Source organism: Lepidochelys olivacea (assembly GCF_965140295.1).
Source record: "Lepidochelys olivacea isolate rLepOli2 genome assembly, chromosome: 25".
Taxonomy (NCBI): Eukaryota; Metazoa; Chordata; order Testudines; family Cheloniidae; genus Lepidochelys; species Lepidochelys olivacea.
The window spans coordinates 12,136,891-12,159,612 of record NC_140435.1 but is presented as its reverse complement, the minus strand read 5'-3'; the positions used below and the strand labels follow the sequence as shown (position 1 = coordinate 12,159,612).

Below are 22,722 nucleotides of genomic sequence, written 5' to 3'. Positions count from 1 at the left end.
ACGGTGCTTCTGAATGTAGCTAAGATGCAAAATCTCATTCCTTTAAATAAATAGGAGGCTTTCAGCTTCCAGAAATAGCTATGCAAGAGAGAGGGGAAGAGGTGTGTGCGGAGGGGAATGAGAGTGATTGAAGCCCAGAATCAATAGTTAATGCAACGAGGCTAGAAAACAAGCCAAGTAACTACTCTCTCCCCTCAATAGGGTGTGTCAGCACCTCAAGGGCCTAGAAACCTTGGCCGAGGTTTCCTGGCATCCCTCCCATTGTCACAGCCTAACGCAGCTGGGTGAGACTCCTCCAAATCGGACTGCAATAAGTGGCCTGCTCAGCAGTTTTACAGCACCCAGCCAGTCCAGCTTCAATAAGCCTCGATGCTGTAGTGCCATTCTACAGAGTGAGAAAACTGGTCTCACCACACCAAAGTCAAATGGATACTGGAATCTACTCGTGTAAACAGACAGTGACAAGGAGACAGGGAGGCACCTGCAACATTAGACTAGAGTGAAGCAGCTAAACCCAAGCCTCATGGGTCGAGCATAGTTAAACCTGATTAGCAGAATGCACCAGGCTCAGTCTATGACTGCAGATTAACTTTGCTTTATTCATATACACAACACTCTCTCCAAATCAGAATTTGGCTTGCTAACTTTGTTCCTGCATGCCTTTCTACTGGAGATGTATGCACGTCCTGGATAAAGAGACTCAACTCTCCAGTGACGACTATCTCCAAGATGAGAAAGCCATCTTTATCATGGGTGCACTCACCCTATGTCAACATACTACACACCATGTGCCGGAAGCGACCATCTTGTGGATGCAAGAGAAGTTCATCCTTTATTCTAATTCTCCACAACAGACATTTGTGCTCAACTGCTCTTGTCTATAAAGCTGAGACCATAAAAGCAAATTTTGTGGCTACAAGTCAAATAATTCTTTCCATCTGCCAAGGTCAAAGAGCAGAATAGTAATCTACCACACTTCCTAATATTAGTACAAATCTTAACTAGATGCTGTACAATCTACAATACTCCTGACAAAGACCAGCACCTTCAACCAGCTGCCATCAGAAGTCCTCTCTTGGGCATAATAATCAAAAACATAGTGGTTTGTAGTGTTGTTGTAGCTGTGTTGGTCCCAGGATATTAGAGAACATGGGTGAGGTAATATTTTTTAATGAACCAACTTCTGTTGGTGAAAGAGACAAGCTTTCAAGCTACCCTGAGCTCTTCTTCAGGTTTGGGACCTTTCCGATAGAAGATATTACCTCACCCATCTTGCCTCTCTAAAGAAACAGACATATATGTCTTCTGTGATAAACTAACATTGTCACAAACAGCAACACAGACACTATGAAAATGCATCTCAGAAACTATTCCATAACCCCAGGTGCTCCCAAGAACAACAGAGGTTCACAGAAATCATGGTATTAACTACCCTCTCTCATAAAGCCTTGATAACTGGTTCACCTAGTAGGTCAACATTTGAACAAGTGAGAGGATTGAGAAGGTTAGTTAAACAGAAATTAAAAGGTACAGTGACTAGAGTGAAATCCTTGCAAGCTGCATGGACACTTTTCAAAGACACCATAATAGAGGCTCAACTTAAATGTATACCCCAAATTAAAAAACACAGTAAAAGAACTAAAAAAAGAGCCACCTTGGCTTAACAACCGTGTAAAAGAAGCAGTGCGAGATAAAAAGGCATCTTTTAAAAAGTGGAAGTCAAATCCTAGTGAGATAAATAGAAAGGAGCATAAACACTGCCAAAGTAAGTGCAAAAATGTAGTAAGAAAAGCCAAAAAGGAGTTTGAAGAACAGCTAGCCAAAAACTCAAAAGATAATAAAATGTTTTTTTTTAAATACATCAGAAGCAGGAAGCCTGCTAAACAACCAATGGGGCCCCTGGACGATCGAGATACAAAAAGAGTACTTCAAGACAATAAAGTCATTGTGGAGAAACTAAATGAATTCTTTGCTTCAGTCTTCATGACTGAGGATGTTAGGGAGATTCCCAAACCAGAGCCATCTTTTGTAGGAGACAAATCTGAGGAATTGTCACAGATTGAAGTATAACTAGAGGAGGTTTTGGAATTAACTGAGAAACTTAACTGTAACAAGTCACCGGGACCAGATGGCATTCACCCAAGAGTTCTGAAAGAATTCAAATGTGAAACTGCAGAACTATTAACTATGGTTCATAACCTGTCCTTTAAATCAGCTTCTGTACCCAGTGACTGGAAGATAGCTAATGTAACATTACTATTTAAAAAGGGCTCTAGAAGTGATCCTGGCAATTACAGACCAGTAAGTCTAACGTCAGTACCAGGCAAATTAGTTGAAACAATAGTAAAGAATAAAATTATCAGGACACATAGAAGAACATAAATTGTTGGGCAAAAGTTAACATGGTTTCTGTAAAGGAGAATCATGTCTTACTAATCTATTAGAGTTCTTTGAAGGGGTCAACAAACATGTGGACCAGGTGGATCCAGTGGACATAGTGTACTTAGATTTCCAGAAAGCCTTTGACAAGGTCCCTCACCAAAGGCTCTTAGGTAAATTAAGTTGTCATGGGATAAGAGGGAAGATCCTTTCATGGATTAAGAACTGGTTAAAAGACAGGGAACAAAGTGTAGGAATAAATGGTAAATTTTCAGAATGGAGAGGGGTAACTAGCGGTGTTCCCCAAGGGTCAGTCCTAGGACCAATCCTATTCAACTTATTCATAAATGATCTGGAGAAAGGGGTAAACAGTGAGATGGCAAAGTTTGCAGACGATACTAAACTGCTCAAGATAGTCAAGACCAAAGCAGACTGTGAAGAACTTCAAAAAGATTTCACAAAACTAAGTGGCTGGGCAACAAAATGGCAAATGAACTTAATGTGGATAAATGTAAAGTAACACACATTGGAAAAAATATCTCCAACTATACATACAATATGATGGGGGCTAATTTAGCAACAACAAATCAGGAGAAAGATCTTGGAGTCATCGTGGATAGTTCTCTGAAGACGTCCACGCAGTGTGCAGCGGCAGTCAAAAAGGAAATGCGTTGTTAGGAATCATTAAAAAAAACGGGATAGAGAATAAGACGGAGAATATTTTATTGCCCTTATATAAATTTATGGTACGCCCACATCTTGAATACTGCATACAGATGTGGTCCCCTCATCTCAAAAAAGATATACTGGAATTAGAAAAGGATCAGAGAAGGGCAACTAAAATGATTAGGGGTTTGGAACGGGTCCCATATGAGGAGAGATTAAAGAGGCTAGGACTTTTAAGCTTAGAAAAGAGGAGACTGGGGGGGGAGAGATATGATTGAGGTATATAAAATCATGAGTGGTGTGGAGAAAGTGAATAAGGAAAAGTTATTAATTGTTCCCATAATATAAGAACTAGGGGCCACCAAATGAAATTAATGGGCAGCAGATTTAAATGAAATAAAAGGAAGTTCTTCACACAGTGCACAGTCAACCTGTGGAACTCCTTGCCTGAGGAGGTTGTGAAGGCTAGGACTATAACAGGGTTTAAAAGAGAACTGGATAAATTCATGGAGGCTAAGTCCATTAATGGCTATTAGCCAGGATGGGTAAGGAATAGTGTCCCTAGCCTCTGCTTGTCAGAGGGTGGAGATGGATGGCAGGAGAGAGATCACTGACCTATTAGATTCACTCCCTCTGGGGCACCTGGCATTGGCCACTGTTGGTAGACAGGATACTGGGCTGGATGGACCTTTGGTCTGACCCAGTATGACCATTCTTATGTTCTTAGGATTGTAAGTGGCTTACTTGGCAATTTCTGGTTTCCAAGGTATGATGTACATAAATGGTACTTTACATGCCCATAGGGTCAGACTCCTTGCACTGACAAAGGCCAAAACAGGTGAAACAGCAGGCAGAAAGAAACTAAGATACCTCCAGAAGCAGGATCTGCTCAAAGATATCTGCTCTGGAGTTTCCTCATTTCTAACAGGGCATCATCACCGATAACCACATGTAAGTGCAAAACTAGTTAGAAGTAATTTCAACCTGAATCCCCATGAATATGATGTACAGTTGGTATATTCATGCTGCACTCTCTCTGTAGTAATAGCATGGGAGATAGAATTCTTAACGCACTTTTTATTCCCTTTTCTTCCATTCTGCTCCCCATGTAACTCACCTGGAAATGCTGGCACCAGTACTCTTTTTAACCCTAGCAAAAGGCTCATTGTCTGCCCCAGCTGTGCAATCATTCAACAAAGATGGCCATTTCTCTCGGAGGATTCTCTTATGGAAGCGCAAGTGTAAAACTGGCCAGGAATCATTACATTACACGGTGCAAGTGAGCAAGGAGGAGGTATGTAATGAGCCATGGCTCCACTCGTTGCTGCTTCCATCAGGTGGTTTTATACTTTTCATTTCAAAAGATCTCCGAGAATGATGCTCTGTCGTCTTAATTGCTGAAGGGAGATTTCAGGATTCTATTTCCCACCACAGCAAAAGGATGCAATATCCTGTTTCAGTAGTGCAGACGGAGGGGTGGGGGGGCGGCAGAACGACTTTAGACACTGGTTGACCTTTAAAAGCTCCAGTCAGTTCCCCATAATGGCCTGGGAAGAGAGTATGTCAATGGCACACGTTTTGGGAGAGAAATTTAAGAACTTCTTTGTCCTCATGAGACTCTCTGGAACCCAAATTACCATTCTGTTCATGCAGGCTTTGAGAAAGCCAATCTGTAACAGATGTGTCACAAGGAGAAAAGTGCCCAATAAAATAATGGACTTTCCTCTAAAAGATAGTATCTCAATGGGAGCCCAATCTATAGCTGAAAACATTTTAGAGGCTGAGCTGCTGTAGTTTCAGCTGCTATTGAACACTGCCCTTGGGGTCGTAACAGGGGACATTCCCAATCCACTCTAGAAATGGAGGCTGACGCACTGAAGTGAATGTACCTGTTTTCGCTTCCTCAGGTGTTTCCCCGTGAGCAGCTTTTAATCAGTACCATGGCTGATCACACAAGCTAACGATTTCTACTTAGTGTCCCCTACCTGACTTACATGTCTAAAGTGGCATTGCTGTATTCGCCTGGCTTCCACATCCCCTGGACTCACCAGCGTGGCTTAGGAAGAGAGGCTGCACATTGGGAGTTTATATGAAAGAAGCCTGCATAAGAAGGGAGCTTCCATCAGGCAGGACCTGATCTCTCCCTTATTCGCTCTCCCTCCTTCCCTCTGACCAGAGAAAATAATTCCAGGGGGAGCAGAAGAGGAACAGAAAGCAGATGTACAGAAATATGCAAGGATGGTCATAGCTAGGACAGACCTGAGAACACAATGAAGAGGAAATGTATATGCATATTAGTATAGGACCTGAAGAAAGGGAATGTGGCAGGAACCGCAGGCATGTCCATAAAGTGTCCAAATGCAGAAAGCATAGGTGTAAAGGAGCTTACAAGTGTCTGAATGCCCAGAGCCCTTAGTGGGAAAGGAGGAACACTCACTTGCATGAACCTGCAGGCAGCACTTGGCACAGGATATCAGGAGGCTGGTTCCATCTTCTCCAATGTACGAGTTTGAAGGAAGGGGCTCTGTGTTTTCACCACCTGAGGTAAAACACATCTCAGGGATCAGAGGCTTTGTCTTCTGTCCACACTTTGAAAGCTGGAGCAAGGAGGAGCTCTCCCCTGTGGAGACCTGGACAGACTCTTTATCCATCTGTAAGGACTTAAGGAGGAAAAGGAAACAGTGGTACACAGAGTCTCCACTTTGCCCATCCACCAACTGTTCTAAAATTCAAAGAATATTGCCCTTGTGAAAAATCAATCCTCACTAGCTCATGCTGTTTGCAACCATGCAACTTGTGCTCTTATCCAAACTCCTAGCTCACATGACAAGAATCTTGTCACTCCCCTCCGTTCCAACAGGATATGCCCTGGGATTTGTCGTTTGGTTTGAAAGCTCAGGGAGGCATTAGAATAATGAGCAGCATTCACTATTTTTGTGTTTATACTTTTATAAAATAAGATCAAATCCCCAAATGCTGCAGAAGAAGAAGATTTCAACAGAATAAGCAAGATCTACCCTCCCCTTCCGCAGCCTCTCCTGTTCTTTCAGCAAGAATTTCTTCAGAAGGACATTTAAAGGTTTCTGGTAGTAAACCAGAGTTAAAAACAATAGATTAAACAGCCAAGCTGCACCCAAGTCTCCTCACAATCCATTATACAGCAGCATCATGCAGTCCTGGAGAGAGACTATTTCCTGTCTGCAGAATAAATCAGGGATTTTTTTTAAAACACGCATGTCCCAAGTGAACACAGAGCTGTTTCTGGCTCCATGTGCCCTACTTATGCAGGGACAAACTGGGGCAGAGTTGAGCAAATAACATATCTAACAAATTTTGCCTTCCTGCTCATGAAATATCTGGAAGCAAATTGAAAATTCCTTAAAGCTGATGTTCAAATTCAGAGGATGGAATTTTTACTCTAATCTTACTTTTTGCTTGTGAATATTCAGAAGCCTGGATGCAGTGCTTCAATGCAAGTGGTCAGATGAATAGCATTGTATGTTTCTGTTCCCTGACTGGATGAGTGTGCTAGGATTTCTGGTGCAAAGATTTGCATGTGTGATTTTAAATACCAGTTTTCAAAACACTACTTGAACTCTAAGGGAAAGCAACACACACACACACACACACACACACACACGTGAATGGGGCTAAAGCACATTTGAACAAAAATACTGCACTAATCATATATATATTTTTAAAAAGTCACCCATATCTTCTGGGACAGCAAGAGGCCCACTAGGATTTTTATTCCCAGTGTTTTAAAATAAAGGGGGAAGAGATTCAGTACATCTCTGAAAAGTTGATACCTTAGTGGAACTGGATGCGAGAAAATAGAAGGCCATCAAACTAGTAACTGGGGGATAGGATGTTGGAACAAGCATATTTAAACTGATAAAAAACACTCTTTGCCATGTGATTCTGTCTCTACACCTATACGGGGGGTGGGGGTAATTACACATTACATTGAATACAAATATATTCATACATATTTACACACACACACACACACAGTACCCTATTACTACAGGACTACAAGGCTAACTCACGCTGAGTACCAATTCGATGCACACGCAAGTGCAGCAGCACTGTATGTATTAATGTCTGCTCCTGTAAATCACTACAGGACCCAAATGTGTCAGTGTGTTACTTCTTATTTTTTCCAATCCCCTTGAAACGAACAGCTTTGGTATTTACGCCAGACACAGCTAAGTTATCAGCACTGTGTACGCCATGCACAGAAGAATTTAACATCTTGAGAGGCTTTATGAATTTTGGATGCCTCTCATCCTGTGTGGTCTGATTTATAATATACATCTGATAGGTGGGGCAGGGTTAGATTTGATTCCCAATGTTTTGCTTGGCAATGACTGCCAAGAAAATCTGCATCTTAAACTGAAGTTCCCAGAACTTTAAATCCCAGCAGCCTCTTATGGCAAGCGAGGAAGACTGGACGTGCCCAGAAAACCTTTCTGGGTATTATCTCTGATTTACTCAAATGATTAGAAAATGAAAACAAATGAGACACCATAAAGATTTACATATGCATATCTCCTTTCTGCTGCCTTGTACAGTGCCTCCTGACTAAGCTCAGGCTCCAATCATTAATTTTTAAAACGAGACCATCACCATTGCTCTTGCTTGTGTAACTGAAATGTTACAGCTGCTTGTATTAGCCTGGGAAAAGAGGGATCCTGTAGTGTATGTTCAATTCAGTAGCACTGAGGTTGGCCTCTCCTAGGTAGGGACAAAACCACAGAAGGACCTGACATTACTCTTGGTCAGCATTTTGTAAATCCACCCTCAAATTTCAAACAACCTGGCAAACGTAAAAACAGATCCAGGTAGATTCCTCTTTCAATCAGACAGAGTGTCTCAGGGTACATCTACACTATAAAAAACAAAAAACCTGCAGCAGCAAGTCTCAGAGCCTGGGTCAACTGATGCAGGCTCATGCTATGGGGCTAAAAATATTAGTGTAGACATTCCAGCTTGGGCAGGAGCTTAGGCTCAGAAACCCAGGAAGGAGGGGTCTCTCAGAGAAATGTCTACGCTGCTCTTTTTAACACTGCTGTGCAAGTCCCTCAAGCCCAAGTCAGTTCACGCAGGCTATGAGACTCTCTGTTGTGGGTTGGGTTTTTTTGTTTTGTTGCAGTATTGATGTACCCACAGAGAGCAGAGACTGCTTTCTCTTTAGGGACCCCTGAGCTGCACCTACTCAGCTTGAGAAGTTGTCAAGCTCTGAGTTTTGGTTGAGGAAGAGGACAAAAAGCATGTGGTCCACCAGTTTTTAGGAGAAGGGCAAGTTTTGCACAGTCCTGGTGGCCTTGTGTAGACAACATTAATAATAATAATAATTTGCACTTATCGTGTTCCCCATCAGAGGATCTCAAAGACCTTTGCACATCAGTTCTCACACCATCCCTCTGAGGTGGGCAGTATTCCCATTTGCAGATAAGGTAACTGAGGCAGAGAGATTAAGTGAGGTACTGAAGGTCACACAAAAATTCTGTGACAGAGCTCAACACAAGACAATCTGAGGTTAACGGCATACTCCCTTGTCATGGAATTTCTGTTTTACTTAAGTAAAATTAAAAATTAATGCAAGGAAAGATGAAAAGCCAATAGGCTTTTCCCACTGTCTCTGCTATTTCCAGATACATCTCTATGGCACACGGGGTTCTGACTTATCAATTTACAATAAAAGCCTAGATCACCACACCGACACCATGAAAACAAACCCACACTAATCTGACTAAAATATGCGATACCCTCCACTGACCCACCCATCCGCAGCAGTATCCGAAATTACCTGGTTATAAGGGTAGAAGAGGGTACAGACAGCACAGTAGGGCTCACTCAGGGCAGCAGCTGCATTGAATTTTCGCTCAGCTGGGAAGTTATGTGCTTTATTCTTCCACTGCAGGGAAAGTAAAGACTTCAAAGCCTCCGGGTCACTCACATCCTCCTCCCCGGAAAATGGAAACGTTTCTAGAGTAAAATGAGCAATGGGAAGTGTCTTCAGTACGGACGAAATGCAGCAAGAGGGTGTAAAATAAACACTCTAGTGACACTTCGGAGAAGTTAAAGAACAAACACTATCAGTTAGCTCTTCTATAGCACTTTTCATCCGTAGGTGCCAAAGCACTTTACAAAACCAGCTATCATCATTTCCATTTTACAGACGGGGAAACTGAAGCTCAGAGGGAGAGTGACTGGGCCAAGCTCACATGACAGGTCAGTGGGAAAGAAGAGAACCCAAGTTTCCTGACCTCCTGACTCCCAGTCCCAGTGTCCATGCATTAGATCATGCAGCCTCCCCTAATTAAACCAAAGTTCAAAGTGTGCAATGCCGATCTATAGTAATCCCTTGGCCTCCAGGCAGTAGTTTCATCTTTCAGGAAACTACATGATTTGTTTGGTCAAGCCAGCTCCCAAGAGGGGTCTGAGTATCACCCAGTCTCCACCTGTGAGTGACAACTCTGTTCTCAACTACCATCACGGGGTGCACTCCTTACCCACCTACAGATTTAAATCTTGCTCAAGAGGCAAGCTCAGCCTGGGTTCTAGTCTACACTTTTCTGCAACTATTCCCCCCCACCCTCTTTCATCAACTGCAATCTGCTGAGCAACCTTCATCTGCTTCTGGCACAGGTCTGACAGGCAGCTGTTTGTGATTAGTTTCTGTCAATTCTTTGCTTTCACTAACTTTTGACTGGGGCCCCAGGCATTCTATGATTCTGCAGCTGTGGAATCCAATCCTTGCCTCAGTTTTGTGGTCCAGTTTCTAAGTATTCATTTTAAAATAGTGTTAGTCTCTACAAGTGCAATGAAAACTTTCCATACATGCACTAAGTATAAACTAATGTAGGTGTTGCCCAAGTCTGTAAACAGCCCAAAGCAACAGCTCTGAGCAGTGGGGAGTCTCCCATACAGCTCTGTGCTATGTTAACTCTGAAGCCTAGTAACATACAAGGATTGCTCACTACTTTTCTGCTAATGGTTTTAGCAGAAACATCCAGCTAATTTGCTTCTCCCACAACCCTAAACTTCTGCCCCATTTCCCCCCTACCTAGCTACCAAAGCTTCCCCATGACAACTTCTACATATTCAAGTACATAGGGCATGCGGAAAAACCATCAGAGGCAGAGTAAAATATTAATTTATCATTAGAATTATCACAAGGCATAGTATACCAATTGTATTATTCATCTTCTGATTTAATTCAGTGGAGACCACCCTTTTAAAAAAAACAAACTTCTGAAACTGCTGCAAGATTTCAAGCCTGCTGCACTGCAGGACCACAGGAACCAAGGGGCCCCGCAGTAAAGTTTAGGTCCCAGTTTGCTAACGAGGACCTCAGCCTTTGACGGTCTCCCCACCTAATTCCATATGAGGATTATGGAGAGCATAGGTTTGTGACAGGAGCACTACGCCCAAATGCAGTATTTCCCCCTGGCTAGGGATCTGCCTACAGTAGGAGCTAGGGGTGTGATTTCCCTGCTTGCGTACACATACGTGCACTAGCTCTTGCCACCCTAGCAGGAGTATAAACACCAGCGTACCTGCAGTAGCACTGGTGGCAGCAGCGGAGGCATGGCTTCATTGTGCCAAACGCATACCCAAGAGCCAGCGCAAGTATGCGTCCGTGGGCAAGGGAATTACAGCCGAGCTTGTAGTGTTGACATAGCCTAAGACTCCAAACTGCATTACCTGCGCTTCGCAGTGCAGCCATGACAGCTGTGAGCAGAAGGAACTTCCAGGGAGCACAGAAACCTCCTTTGGACGGAAGTGTTAAGTACAGCTTGGCCATCTGAAAGTGATTTTGTAGGCAGGTATTTTGAAGTCCTGATCTGCCAACTGATGTAGCCATTTGAGTAAGATCACAGAACTTGCCCGCCCTCCCTCCCTCTCCACTGCACCCACGGCCTGTCTCCGAACAGGAATTTAATTACTCATTGCCCAGAGCATTCTCCCAAATTTCCCCATGAGGGTTTTCCCCCCACATTTCCTGTAGTTAACAGGTCTCACCCAGAAAGTCAGAAAAACAAACTAGAGGTGGGTTTAGTATTCAGCAACACTTCCTTCCGAGTGTACAGGGGCCTCCACAGATTAAGCAAAATGCAGAAGAATCTCATGCCATGGTTTCCCATTAAAGATCACCCCAACAATTTTTCTGGGCTTGACAAGCCACTGGCTGTCTAAGCAAGTAGCCCTGGCATATCAGTATTCTGGACAGCCATTTGCACTCACCCTCATCACTTGAGGCCTCCTGTTTAACCACAGACAATGGGGAGCGGGTTGGTGGTTTGCCCAGTGGGTGACGGCGACTTTTCTTTATCTCCATCTTCATTTTTGAAAAAGCAGAAGTGGCCTGAAACAAAGCAGAGCATGTTACATGGGAATCCCAGAATTCAGAAGAATGGGGAAGCAACAGAGGCCAACTCAAGCTAATTCCCCAGGATGGGGCCTTTAACCCACACAAGAAAATCATCATTGCCTCTGGGTCAGATCACCAAGGACCTCCCCACAGGTAATTTTGGTAGATAAGGCCAACACATTCCCATAAGATCATGCCAGGTAAAGGTAAATGACAACATTTTTCTCTACCCAGAATAGCCTCAAAGTCAGATGGAGTTTGCTAGTTTCACTAGCCTCTGAAAGGTCTGATCAGTCATGCCACATGTTGCCTGCATTTCAGCTGGAAACCTAAATTCTTCCCTTGGGTGAAATTCTTATCTCGCTAGGGAGTTTCATCGTGCCTTTCACCACAATATCAAGGCAAATGAAGTCTGAAGGTATAGATCCTTGAAATCTACAAAGGAATTTTCTGCTCTTCTCCACTCCCTGGACAAGGTAGCTTTGCAAACACACCCACACCCCATCATCATCATCATGCTGGATGTAATCAAAGTGCTTTGTCAAAGAGTACGGTCTTGCAGTGAGCCTTTGAAGTGGTTACACTCCGGATGGCCTTGTTGTGGCCCACTCCATTGAGGAGCTAGGGAGCTGCATTCTGCACAAACTGGGACATGTGGATTTTATCCACATTCAATCCCAGATACAGTGAGTTTCAGTCACCTATTCTGGAGGTGACCAAGGCCTTGTCTACACTAGAGCAAAATGAGATTGCAATGCCTTTCAATTGGTGGAACGTGCCCTTGCATCCACACAAAAATTTGCTGTAATGGATTGTTTGCCGGGCATCAATGATAGTTACCCTAAAAAAATTTTGTAGCAAGTCTCAATCAATGCTAACTCCACTGATTGAGCACCCAAGTGGACCCATTCCACTACAGCAGGTGTCTCACTGCTGTCCCTTAGTGCATCAGCCACTGCAAAACTGGCCTCTCTGGTCATTTTTCTGCACGCCATTGTTCAAGGATCAGCTTCACAGGAAACCACCTACCCATACACGTAGCATTGCCTGGAGTTTGATTACAAGTCATTTTCAGAGCAAGCAACTTCTGGAACAGTATTTCAACTCTAACGGATTGCAATTGTTGTTGTTGTTGACATCGTCTTGTCCCACGTAACAACAACAGGCCATGAAGTTCAAGAATGAATTCAACAACTTGCACAGGGTCGTTCGGTAAGGGCTTGAGTCAAGGTGTCCAATCCAAAACAAATTTCACTTTTCTTACATTATACTCAAAATTGTGAGCAGGTGTTAAAGCCGACATCTTGGTCCCATCTCCATTGATTTCCACTCATGCAGTGTAGTAAAGACCCTCCTGTAAAGATGATCCCATCATCATACTGGGGTGTTCCCAGAGAAATTCTCTGGCTAACAGGGCTCTGACAACCATATTCCCACTACAAAGTTGAGGAAGAGAATTCAGAAATATGATGCCTTCGTATTCTATTGCCTGGTCCCTGGAAAACCTTTACACTACCCTCTCACAGTGAGGCAATCAACATGCCCCTTCCCAGCTGGGAACATATCACAGGAATGCCATGGTCTGTATGAGCAGCTAGCCACACTGGCATCAAGCACTCAAAATGCTCAATGGCAGGAGAAAGGCAAGGATTTGAGACACGACTGGAAAACTAAGAACAACAGAAGTCACTCTGATGTTGCTCATATACAGTGTTTAAAAAAAAAAAAAAGTCCCAGATCTCCAGCTAAAGACTCACCACCACAACTTTGCTGTGGACAGCAGTGGAACCCTGGCGGATGGATCAGCTAGGATGAAAATGACAGGCAGGAAAACTCAAACACAGGGAGAGGATAGATGAGATGAACCTTGTCAGCCAGGACCCCTTGGCAGTGAAGGCCATACAGAGTAATGCTGGCATTGCCAGATTACAACTAGCTTCTAAGCAGCTTAAAATCAAAGAACATGTTTGGGTTTCACATGGCTGCTACCATTAGCGTTTGTGGAAGGGTAGATATAGCTACACAAGAACATGAACATCCACTGCTCCATCATCCCCACCTCATTATACATTCTTTTTTTCCCTACAATCCCACCTCTACCATACCAACTCCCCCTATAATCTTCCAGTTCCTGCCAGATGCACCAGGCCAGGGGGAAATGGCAGGTTAAGTGGCAGAGCTATGCCATGCAGCCATACCCAAAAGAGAGGACAAGCAGCAAAAAATAAAACCAAATTAAAAAAGGTACAAAGAGACCACAAAGTAAGCGGCATAAAAACAGAAGCATTTTATTTCTCCAGCACAAACCACACAGACTGTGGCCAAAGCATTTACATCCTATTGTATCTGCCAGCCCACTTGCCACCCAGCAGCAGCTACACAGCATGCACTGGTAATCACAGTATCGACAGCTTTCTTTGGTATAAGGCACATACATTAGAGCACAAGTTGGCCTGCTTTGAAATTTACAGCACAAGGGGTTAGCGGTTCAAAGGCAGCATCATTGTCCTTATTATGGCATTAAGAATGAAAGTGAAGGGCATTCCATGCTACACAGTAGTCAGAGGTACAGGCACCACGTGCAGCCAATCACAGCTCCAGCAACTTGTCGATTTTAGCCCTGATCTTCCTCCAGTCTGCAGCCACTATATCTGAGAAACGCTTATACAAAAGGTGTTTTAATCGGGCCACCATATTGCATGGCAAAGCATATTTCCCTCTGCCACCACGATAGCTAACAGTGCCTTGCCATTCCCTCAGCTTATCAGGGGGAACCATACGGGAAAATAAAGCTGCAGCGTATCTCTCCGGCTTGCCGCTAACTCTCTTGAATATTTCCCTTCGCTGCCTTTTGGGAATCCTCCTCAAGGTGATATCATCCAGGGGTAGGGCAGCCTGTAATAGGTTAAGGTTGTTACTGTATTTGTCATTGAAAAGTTACCCCCGCTTCCCCATCCGCCTCCCAAAACTGCTCCTGGACAGGGTTATGCAGCAGCCCAATACTGGGGGGCAACAGGCAATCTGCTCACCATCTGGGACAGCCTGTACAATTGATCGTACTTTGTAACTGGAAGCAAGGGCGAGGTAGACATCAACATTCTGTTGCATTGCAAGGCCTCTGTGAAGGGTTATTATGGTTACTGGCTGTCTCGCCATTTTACCCTTTGACAGTGGTTGACTATTAGCAGCGGTTACCAACAGACAAGCAGTCCACCAACCTGGGCGATGACACCAAACTACCACCATCCCAGCCTAAGACAGAAAGCCAAAGACCAAGGACATCATGTCTGCTGAACTGATAGAGTCGCAGAAAGTTTACCAGCTGCAAGGGGAAAAGTTGTGACTCGTGGGCCTTGCTCTGTTTCTCCAGCATGATGATGATCCACACATGGACAGGTATATGAGGCAGGAATTTGTCTCCTGTAATTCCCTATCCTCTCACCATTCACAGACATGGGAATTTATACAGAGGCGTACCCAGGCTTATGGAAGGGATGTGTCCTCTAGGACTTTTTGCTATAGGACTCCCTGTTCCTGCCCAATATCCTGCATTTTAAAACACTGAAAATATCCCACATTGGGAGGCTCCCTTCTTCCCACCTCATGATCCCAGCTGTTTCAGAGACTTTTCACTCAAGACAAGGAGAACATTTGCGAACAGTGTTACATACAACTATGAAAAAAACTTGTCAGGTTTACCTCACGAAGCATTCTAAGTTTGGATGTTTATATGTTTGGGTCTTGGGGCATCAGATCTGCTCTAGTTAATACACTATTACATTTCAGAATATACATTAAGGCCATTTTAGAATTTGTCTATGCAGCAATGCATTGGGAAGGCAATGTATATTACTAGTATAACAGATTTCCCTTCACTTAAGGACTTCAGTAACTCAACCAGAGGTTATAGGCCTATTACAGGAATGGATGAGCGAGGTTCTGTGGCCTGTGATGTGCAGGAGGTCAGACTAGATGATCATGATGGTCCCTTTTGGCCTTAAAATCTGTGAGGCTATAAAAATAACCTACCCATCTGCCTTGGGAGCACACATATTCCCTTCCTCATTATCTTCATATAGCAAATGAATACAGAGGTCACGACATACTGACAATGAAATGTAATCCCTTGCCCTGTTTTCAGAATAGGTGCACAGAGCATCCCTGATCCAAGTAGCTCTCCTGTTGGTGACTCTGCTAACAGTAACTCTTGCCTCCACATCTGCATGGCCGAATGCAAGGTGTCTAGGACAGTATATTCCAGTCATCTTTAAATATCTTTCAGGTATATTGTGCAAAGCACAACAACAAGCTTATTCAGACAGTTCTGGCAAGGTGGCCTTCAGTCTATCACTGACTCCACTGATATTCTCCATTTCCTCAGGGTGTAGTTGAGTCTTCCACTCCCTTGAGGATGTGTTTTCATAAACCAAAGAAGCACATATGCAGAATAGCATTAGAGACAGCCATTTCACTAATGTCAATGCAACTGCAGGGAACAGAGGTCTAATTTTTGGTCTTTGTAGAAAATGGATGAGTTTGAGACTCATTAGAATCCTCCCAGGCCAGCCAACACAGATATGCATGAACTGACTACAGTGAAATACCGTGATCTGCATCAAAGGAGTGCTACCTCTTGTTAAAGGCTTTGCTGAGATAGCAACTGTGTTTCATCAATGCACTGGTACAGCTGACCAAATAACAGTTCAAAGCTTGCTATAACGTCCCGCACACTGATCACATGCCTCTTGCAGTACATGGTCACATGCACCTCTGTCACAACAGTGCCTACAGTGGACTTATGGACCCCAAACTGATTCCTTACTGTCTGATAGCTGATCGGAATAGCTAGCTTGCACACTGCTATCACTGAAATCCTACATCAGCCTGGAAAAATGAGCATTCTAGTGTTGTAATGTCAGGGTAAGCTCAGCAGAGAGGTCCAGGAAAGTCTTTCTTCTTCCTGAAATTCTGCAGTCACCACTGGACATCCCAGATCACAAGCACATTCCGGTCCCACTGCTTTGTGCTCATGCACATGGTCCAAAGCATCTCTCCCCACCATTGGAAACTCATTCAGGAATAAATCAGAGAAATGTACTCTGAAAGTCCAAGGTGACAGGGGACTCCAGGTACCCTTCTTTTGGTCTCCAACACTCAGCATGAGGTCTTGAAAAACAATCCACTGCATCTTAGCAGCTGCCTCACGGTAGCTTTTCCTAAACTCAAGCATAAACCTTTCTTCATAGGTGAGGGACACACTTGAGAGCGTTTGCGCTAGCCTACATGTTCCAAACACAGTTTGGAAATAATACCAGCAACAAGGTAAATACTGGAATACCCCACAGCCAATTACTGGAGTTTCCTAAAGACTCGGAGTTTAACCCCTCCCTCCCACAACTGTCCTTGGACCTCAGTGGCATCCCACAATACCTAGCAAACGTTACCCAATATGGCACGATGACAGACAGCAGTACTGGGAACTCAGATATATTCCTAGTGGGCATGGCACTTCAACCAGCACAGCAGCAAAACTGTAGGGGTCTTCAACTTGCTGCAACATGACCAACGTGGAAATACTCACATGAGCAGCTGAGCAACTGGAGATAAAACCAACTATTGAAATACCACTGACTGGTTTCTCTAGTGTAGACAAGGCCTGTGGCATTGTTCATTGTGGCAAGCTTCTCATCCGGGGGGGGAAAAAGGCAGAGTTTCCTAGCAAGCTGAAGGTGAAAGGTGGTGGCTTTTGCACCACTGGTCGCTCCTGGTCAGACAAGACCCAGTGTTGAGCCAAACAGGATCCCAAGACTTAGCATCTCTTTGAAAAACCGGGAGGAGGGGCAGAGGACAGAGTCTCAGCAAATTCTTAAAAACATTCCCTCTTCCAACCAGCATCACAAAAGCCTTTTCCTAGATTTAGGTTCAGCGCACCACTTTCCACCACACAACAGGCCATCGCAAAGATGAATCAAAACCTTGCTAGGGTAAAGTTCTATAGAACCAATCAATCTTCCAGAGGATCTAGGTACTTCAATTCTTGCAGCTATCCCAGGTGCAAGGGAGGTCCCCGGAAGCGTATGAGGCTCTGCACAAGATGCAAGACCCACACTGAAAAGCTTACACTCTAAAGGCACAAGTGGGGCACAGTATATTCCGTAGCTATACAAGAGAACAAGATACAATGCTGCACAACAGAACACGGTATTTTGTTCCACTGTAGAACATGGGGAATGTTCCTTAAAAGCTCAAATAGACACAGCAGAGTCAGATTTGGGGGATGAAAAGAGGGAGAACCCACATGGCCGGAAGTCCGTCCTCCAAAGCAGTGGCTCTCAACCTTTCCAAACTATTGTACCCTTTCAGGAGTCTGATTTGTCCTATGTACTCCCAAGTTCCACATCACTTAAGAACTAGTTGCTTACAAAATCAGACTTAAAAATACAAAAAAGTGTGTCAACTCACTATTACTGAAAAATTGCTGACTTTCTAATTTTTACCATATAGTTATAAAATAAATCAATTGGAATACAAAGTAGCCTGATGTACACCTCCTGGAAGACCTCTGTGTAACACTAGGGGTACACATACCCCTGGTTGAGAATCACTGCTCCAAAGCATTACAGAACTCTAGCTCAGATCCCATGATGCACACTATGGTCCCACCAGGACTTTCCCTGGAAGCAATATTTATTGGTCTCCTGATAGTCAATAATTACTTACATCAGCAGCAGGGGCTACAAAGCCCTCCTTCTGGCACATACCTGTAAGTCACTGACCTCAGTGGCAACATCCGCATTTTCTGCTTCTCTGCTCTCCTCCTCCTTCACAGTGAGCTCCAAAGGGACCACCTGCTCCCGCCAAACCTGGCCCTTTTGTGTGGCAAACTGCTCAAAGGCCTGCTGGCAGGATATGCGCTCCTTTTCAAAGACCACCTTTTTGGTCCGTGGAACCACATAAAGCATGGGAATGATGGGTCGGGGCTTAAAGTCATCCTCCTCGCTTGGCACCTCTGAGGGCAGGACGATATTGAGGGGAGCAGAGGGTAAGCTCTTCTCTGCCGTGGCTGATGCTGGTGCTGCTGCAGGAATCAGTGGCCGGGCTGCTGGTGCCTCTTCCCCTGCTGGTTGCTGCTGTGGCGGCGGTGGCGGCAGCTGCTGCTGCTGCTGCAAAGGAGGCTGAGGTGGCTGCAGGTGATGACTGTGATGGTGGTGGTGCTGATGGTGAGGGTGCTTCTTCTTTCTCTCACCTTTTACTTTTGAGGGACGGCCCCTTACCTTGCTGTCTCCTGTTAAAGAAATGGGCAAGAATCAACTTCACATGCTGAAATATCAGGACATTCTCTTATTTCACCTTCCCCCACGTACAAATGAGTTTAATGTTGGTCAGAAAGCACTGGATTAACAGGACAGGCAATAGAAACCCCATAGTCTTTGGAACAGGTGCAGCACGGGCATTGGCCACGCAGGATATACCATGCTGACCCTCACCTCTGACGCCGAAGGACTGGCTCTAGAAATCAGAAGCTCACTTTGTGCCAGTGGCCTATTCAATTTTTGACCTGCCTGCCGAGACTGCCACTGCGAACGTCAATTGGGTCAGAAGACACCTGTCCACCAGAAACTGGACTGAGAGCTTCAAGGTTCACATGCACATTGTATTAACATAATACCAGTCACAGGCCTAGGCAGAAATAGTGATGTCAAGGTAACTGGAATTCTGATCCTAGAACCCAACTTGACTGGGTTACAGCACTGGAATAGAAGATTAAGCGAAGGAAAGTTCTACTTAAAGTCACTCCTCGCTTAAAGTCATCCTGGTTAACGTTGCTGATCAATTAGGGAACATGCTTGTTCAAAGTTGCACAATGCTCCCTTATAATATTGTTTGGCAGCCACCTGCTTTGTTCACTGCTTGCCGAAAGAGCAGCCCGTTGGAACTAGCCGGTGGGGGCTTGGAACCAGGGTGGATTGGCAGCCCCCACATCAGCTCCCCGCTCCCCTAAGTTTCTTGTGCGGCAGCCGCCCAGCAGGCTGTCCCTCCCTCCACTGCCCTGTGCTGCTCCTGCCCTCTGCCTTGGAGCTGCTCCCCAAGCCTCCTGCTTGCTGTGGCTGGGGGCGGGCGCTAATGTCAGGATGTCCCCCTTCCCCTGCTTACCCCTTCTCCATATAGGGCAGGGGGGGGGACACGATAGGGCTCAGGACAGAGAGAGCTTGCTGTCTGCAGCTGCTGTCTCAACTTCCTGATATACTTAAAAAGGCAGTGTATTTAGAGAGGTGTCAGCATACTTAAAGGGGGAATGTGAATCTCTCTCCCACACACAGGGTGTGTGTCTCTGTCTGCCATGCTGTCTCCCCTCCCTCCATTTGTGCTGCCTTGTAGAGTATGAGGCTTCATTAACAACAAATGTGTTAACCCTTGAGGGCTCAGCCAAATGCTAGTTCATCATTTAGCAGAAAGGCATTCCCTGGGAAATATCCCACCCTCTTCCACCCTCTATCTTCACCACCTCAACCAAGCTTCACAATCATCATTGCTGTGTACAGTATTAAATTGTTTGTTTAAAACTTATACTGTGTGTGTGTGTATATATACACATACATACACACACAGTTTTTTGTCTGGTGAAAAAAATTTCCCTGGAACCTAACCCCCCACCCCCCATTTAGATTCATTCTTATGGGGAAATTGGATTCACTTAACATCGTTTCACTTAAAGTCACATTTTTCAGGAACATAACTACAATGTTAAGCGAGGAATTACTGTACTTCCCTCACTAGCTATTTCACATGGTTTCTCATTTGCCTTACTATTCAGTGGGGCAAGTGATAGTTAGCAGAAGCCAATATACCAATGTCAGAAAATCCTTCCCACTTAAGGAAGTGTATGAATCAAGGCACTAAACATCTGAGCATCTCACTTACTTCTTGGCACCTTGAGAAAACCTAAGCTGGAAAACATGGCCATTTGGCCCCCAAATCCCACAATTAAGTCACATGTAACTAGGCTTCTATTTTAGGATTCTGGTTTGATAGGGTCATAGTCCAGAGGTGGAAGGACAGTTCTGCCTTTGACAAACTCAAATAATATGTATTTGGAGGACTTCCATATCCCATTTCATGCCCCATCTCAAAACCATCCCCAATTACTGTCCCCTCCATGTAAAAGCATTGCTGGCATGTGAGTATTACTGTATATCCATTGCAGTCAACAATCCTGGGAAATGAAGCCACCTAAATCACTTTACTGAAAGGCTTCTCGCGCCAGGTCCTTTAAACCATGAATCAAACACAGCATTGAACCAGATCTATTTCCAACACCATCGCAGTACTGGCTACTGTTCTGGGCACTTTCAATGCTTGCTTTCACCTCTCCCTCCTGATGCACCGCCATTCATTTTATCTGCATGCTGTCACATCTCTCTTACAAAGCAGTGACAGCACACAAATTCCTTGGGCAGATAGATGCCCCAATATTTTTCTAAAGAGACAGGGACCACCCATAAAATAGAGACCTTCTCTCCTCTCTCCCCACCTGCCCTCCCAATATAACCTTGTAAAATGATTGGGCCAATTTGATTTCAGAGCATTCCAGAACAGCCATGATTAAAATGCCTCCTGGGCCTTGGTGAGCATCTCTGGGTCAGGATGGAAGATGTCTTGACTGTTTCCCTTATTGCATCTGCAATGAATTATGTTTCCTATGCTCACCCCTCCCCACATTTCATGAATAAAGTTATCAGTCCACACAAAGGAAAGTAAATAATAGATGTTCCACAGACGATGCCAGCCCGCAATTTGTTTAATAAAAGATTGTTTTTCAACTACAGCTGCTAGGGCTGGATGACTCTGTGGCAAAAGGTCACTCTCCCTACTAATAGGATGGGGAGGGAAGGGGGAAAACCACAACCTAGAAGTGGGAGCAGAGAAAGAGAGAATGTTACCCTAATAATGAAGGTTACCAACCAAATCCCAAGCTCAGAATCTGCCATTAAAAAGAGTAGCAAAACCCACTGGCCAGACTTAGATCACTGCAGAAAATCAGATAAGCTGCCACTGAATAATGTGATACTGTGTAAAAATGATTAAGCGCAGAGTAAGATGAAGCTGTAAGAATCCTGCTGAAGTCTTTTAGGTGGACATCTAAATCTGGACATTTCCCAGGAGTGTGTGTTCTGAGGGTCTTATTTACACTAATTTATAAAAATGGCTACAAGGCCAGCCCAAATAGTTATTGTTGTATTTGTGTAAGTAGCACTTCAGATAAACTGGTTTGTAGTATCACACAGAAAGCAATACTGAATTTCCTTAGAGAGAAAAACACATTGAATGAAAGTCAAATTGGATTTCTCCTCAGGCACACAAGAACAGATCATATTTACTCTATACACTCAGAGAATTCTCTACCCCAGCAACAAAATGAAAGTCATTCACTGGCTTTGTTGACTTCTAAACAGGCTAATTTGATAGCAGCCAGTATCCAGGCCTATGTTTAAATGTTAAGAAGACAAAAGATGTCATTTACAGGTATATCTGAAAGATACACCAGAATCCAGGAATAACAAGGTGAGAGTTGAAGGGGAAGTCTGTTAATCAGGAATGCTTACAGATTTAGAAGAGGTTTTTATTTTTAAATCACTACCTTTTCATTACGATGGATTAGTGTAGGGACCCTGGGTAGCTATTCATTCACTGAAGATAGATCCAAATAGCACAGCAAGTAGACATGAAAACTTTAAAAATGCAATAGTAGTTTCATTTTTGGAGGGGAAGAAGGGGAGCTGGCTGGGGCGGAGGCAGGTAGAAAATGTACCCCAAGTTCAATGGCCATTACAGATGCTCAATACTTCTGAAAAATCAGGCTACTTATGTAGGAGTCTAACTTTAGGCATCCACATTTGAGAACTTTGCAGAGTACGGACTTCATCTGCTACTAAGAAACACCTCTAAGGCCAAAAACACCACACGGGCACAGAAGACTGGAGACAGACACTAACAGCAGCGATTCAGGCCCAGCTGTAGTTGAATGCTTTTTAAGTTGTCCACAATACAATTTAAGGAACTATAAGATGGATGCTGTGGAGATAAAGGAAGAAGGAGGCACGCCTGGGGGCCCTATTTTACCCCGGGGTGTTTGATACTTCCCACCATCCAACACAGATGGAATGAGCTTAAGTGGTGTTTGTATAAAATAAGTAAGAACTACTAATTATTTTTTAAGAAAGGCTTTTAATGATTTTTGACTATAACAGCAGCAGAAACAAAAAAAGGAAAACCAAAGCCCAGCACTGAATACGAAT

At 44.1% G+C, this 22,722-nt stretch overlaps 1 protein-coding gene across 3 annotated transcripts in view; it reads right to left on the bottom strand.

The window, feature by feature from the left end:
* KDM4B (lysine demethylase 4B) overlaps positions 1–22,722 on the bottom strand; it is a 174,323-nt gene that overhangs the window by 21,332 nt on the left and 130,269 nt on the right. Inside the window, exons 12-15 of one of the 3 annotated variants that reach the window (XM_084614389.1) lie at positions 18,187–18,710; positions 11,299–11,419; positions 8,858–9,036; positions 5,483–5,705 (exon numbers count right to left, since the gene is read on the bottom strand). In XM_084614389.1, coding sequence (XP_084470515.1) covers positions 5,483–5,705; positions 8,858–9,036; positions 11,299–11,419; positions 18,187–18,710 — 1,047 coding nt within the window. Of the gene's footprint in view, positions 1–5,482; positions 5,706–8,857; positions 9,037–11,298; positions 11,420–13,688; positions 14,321–18,186; positions 18,711–22,722 lie in introns of those variants that run through there. The other 2 variants (XM_084614390.1, XM_084614391.1) reach the window with 2 other exon arrangements.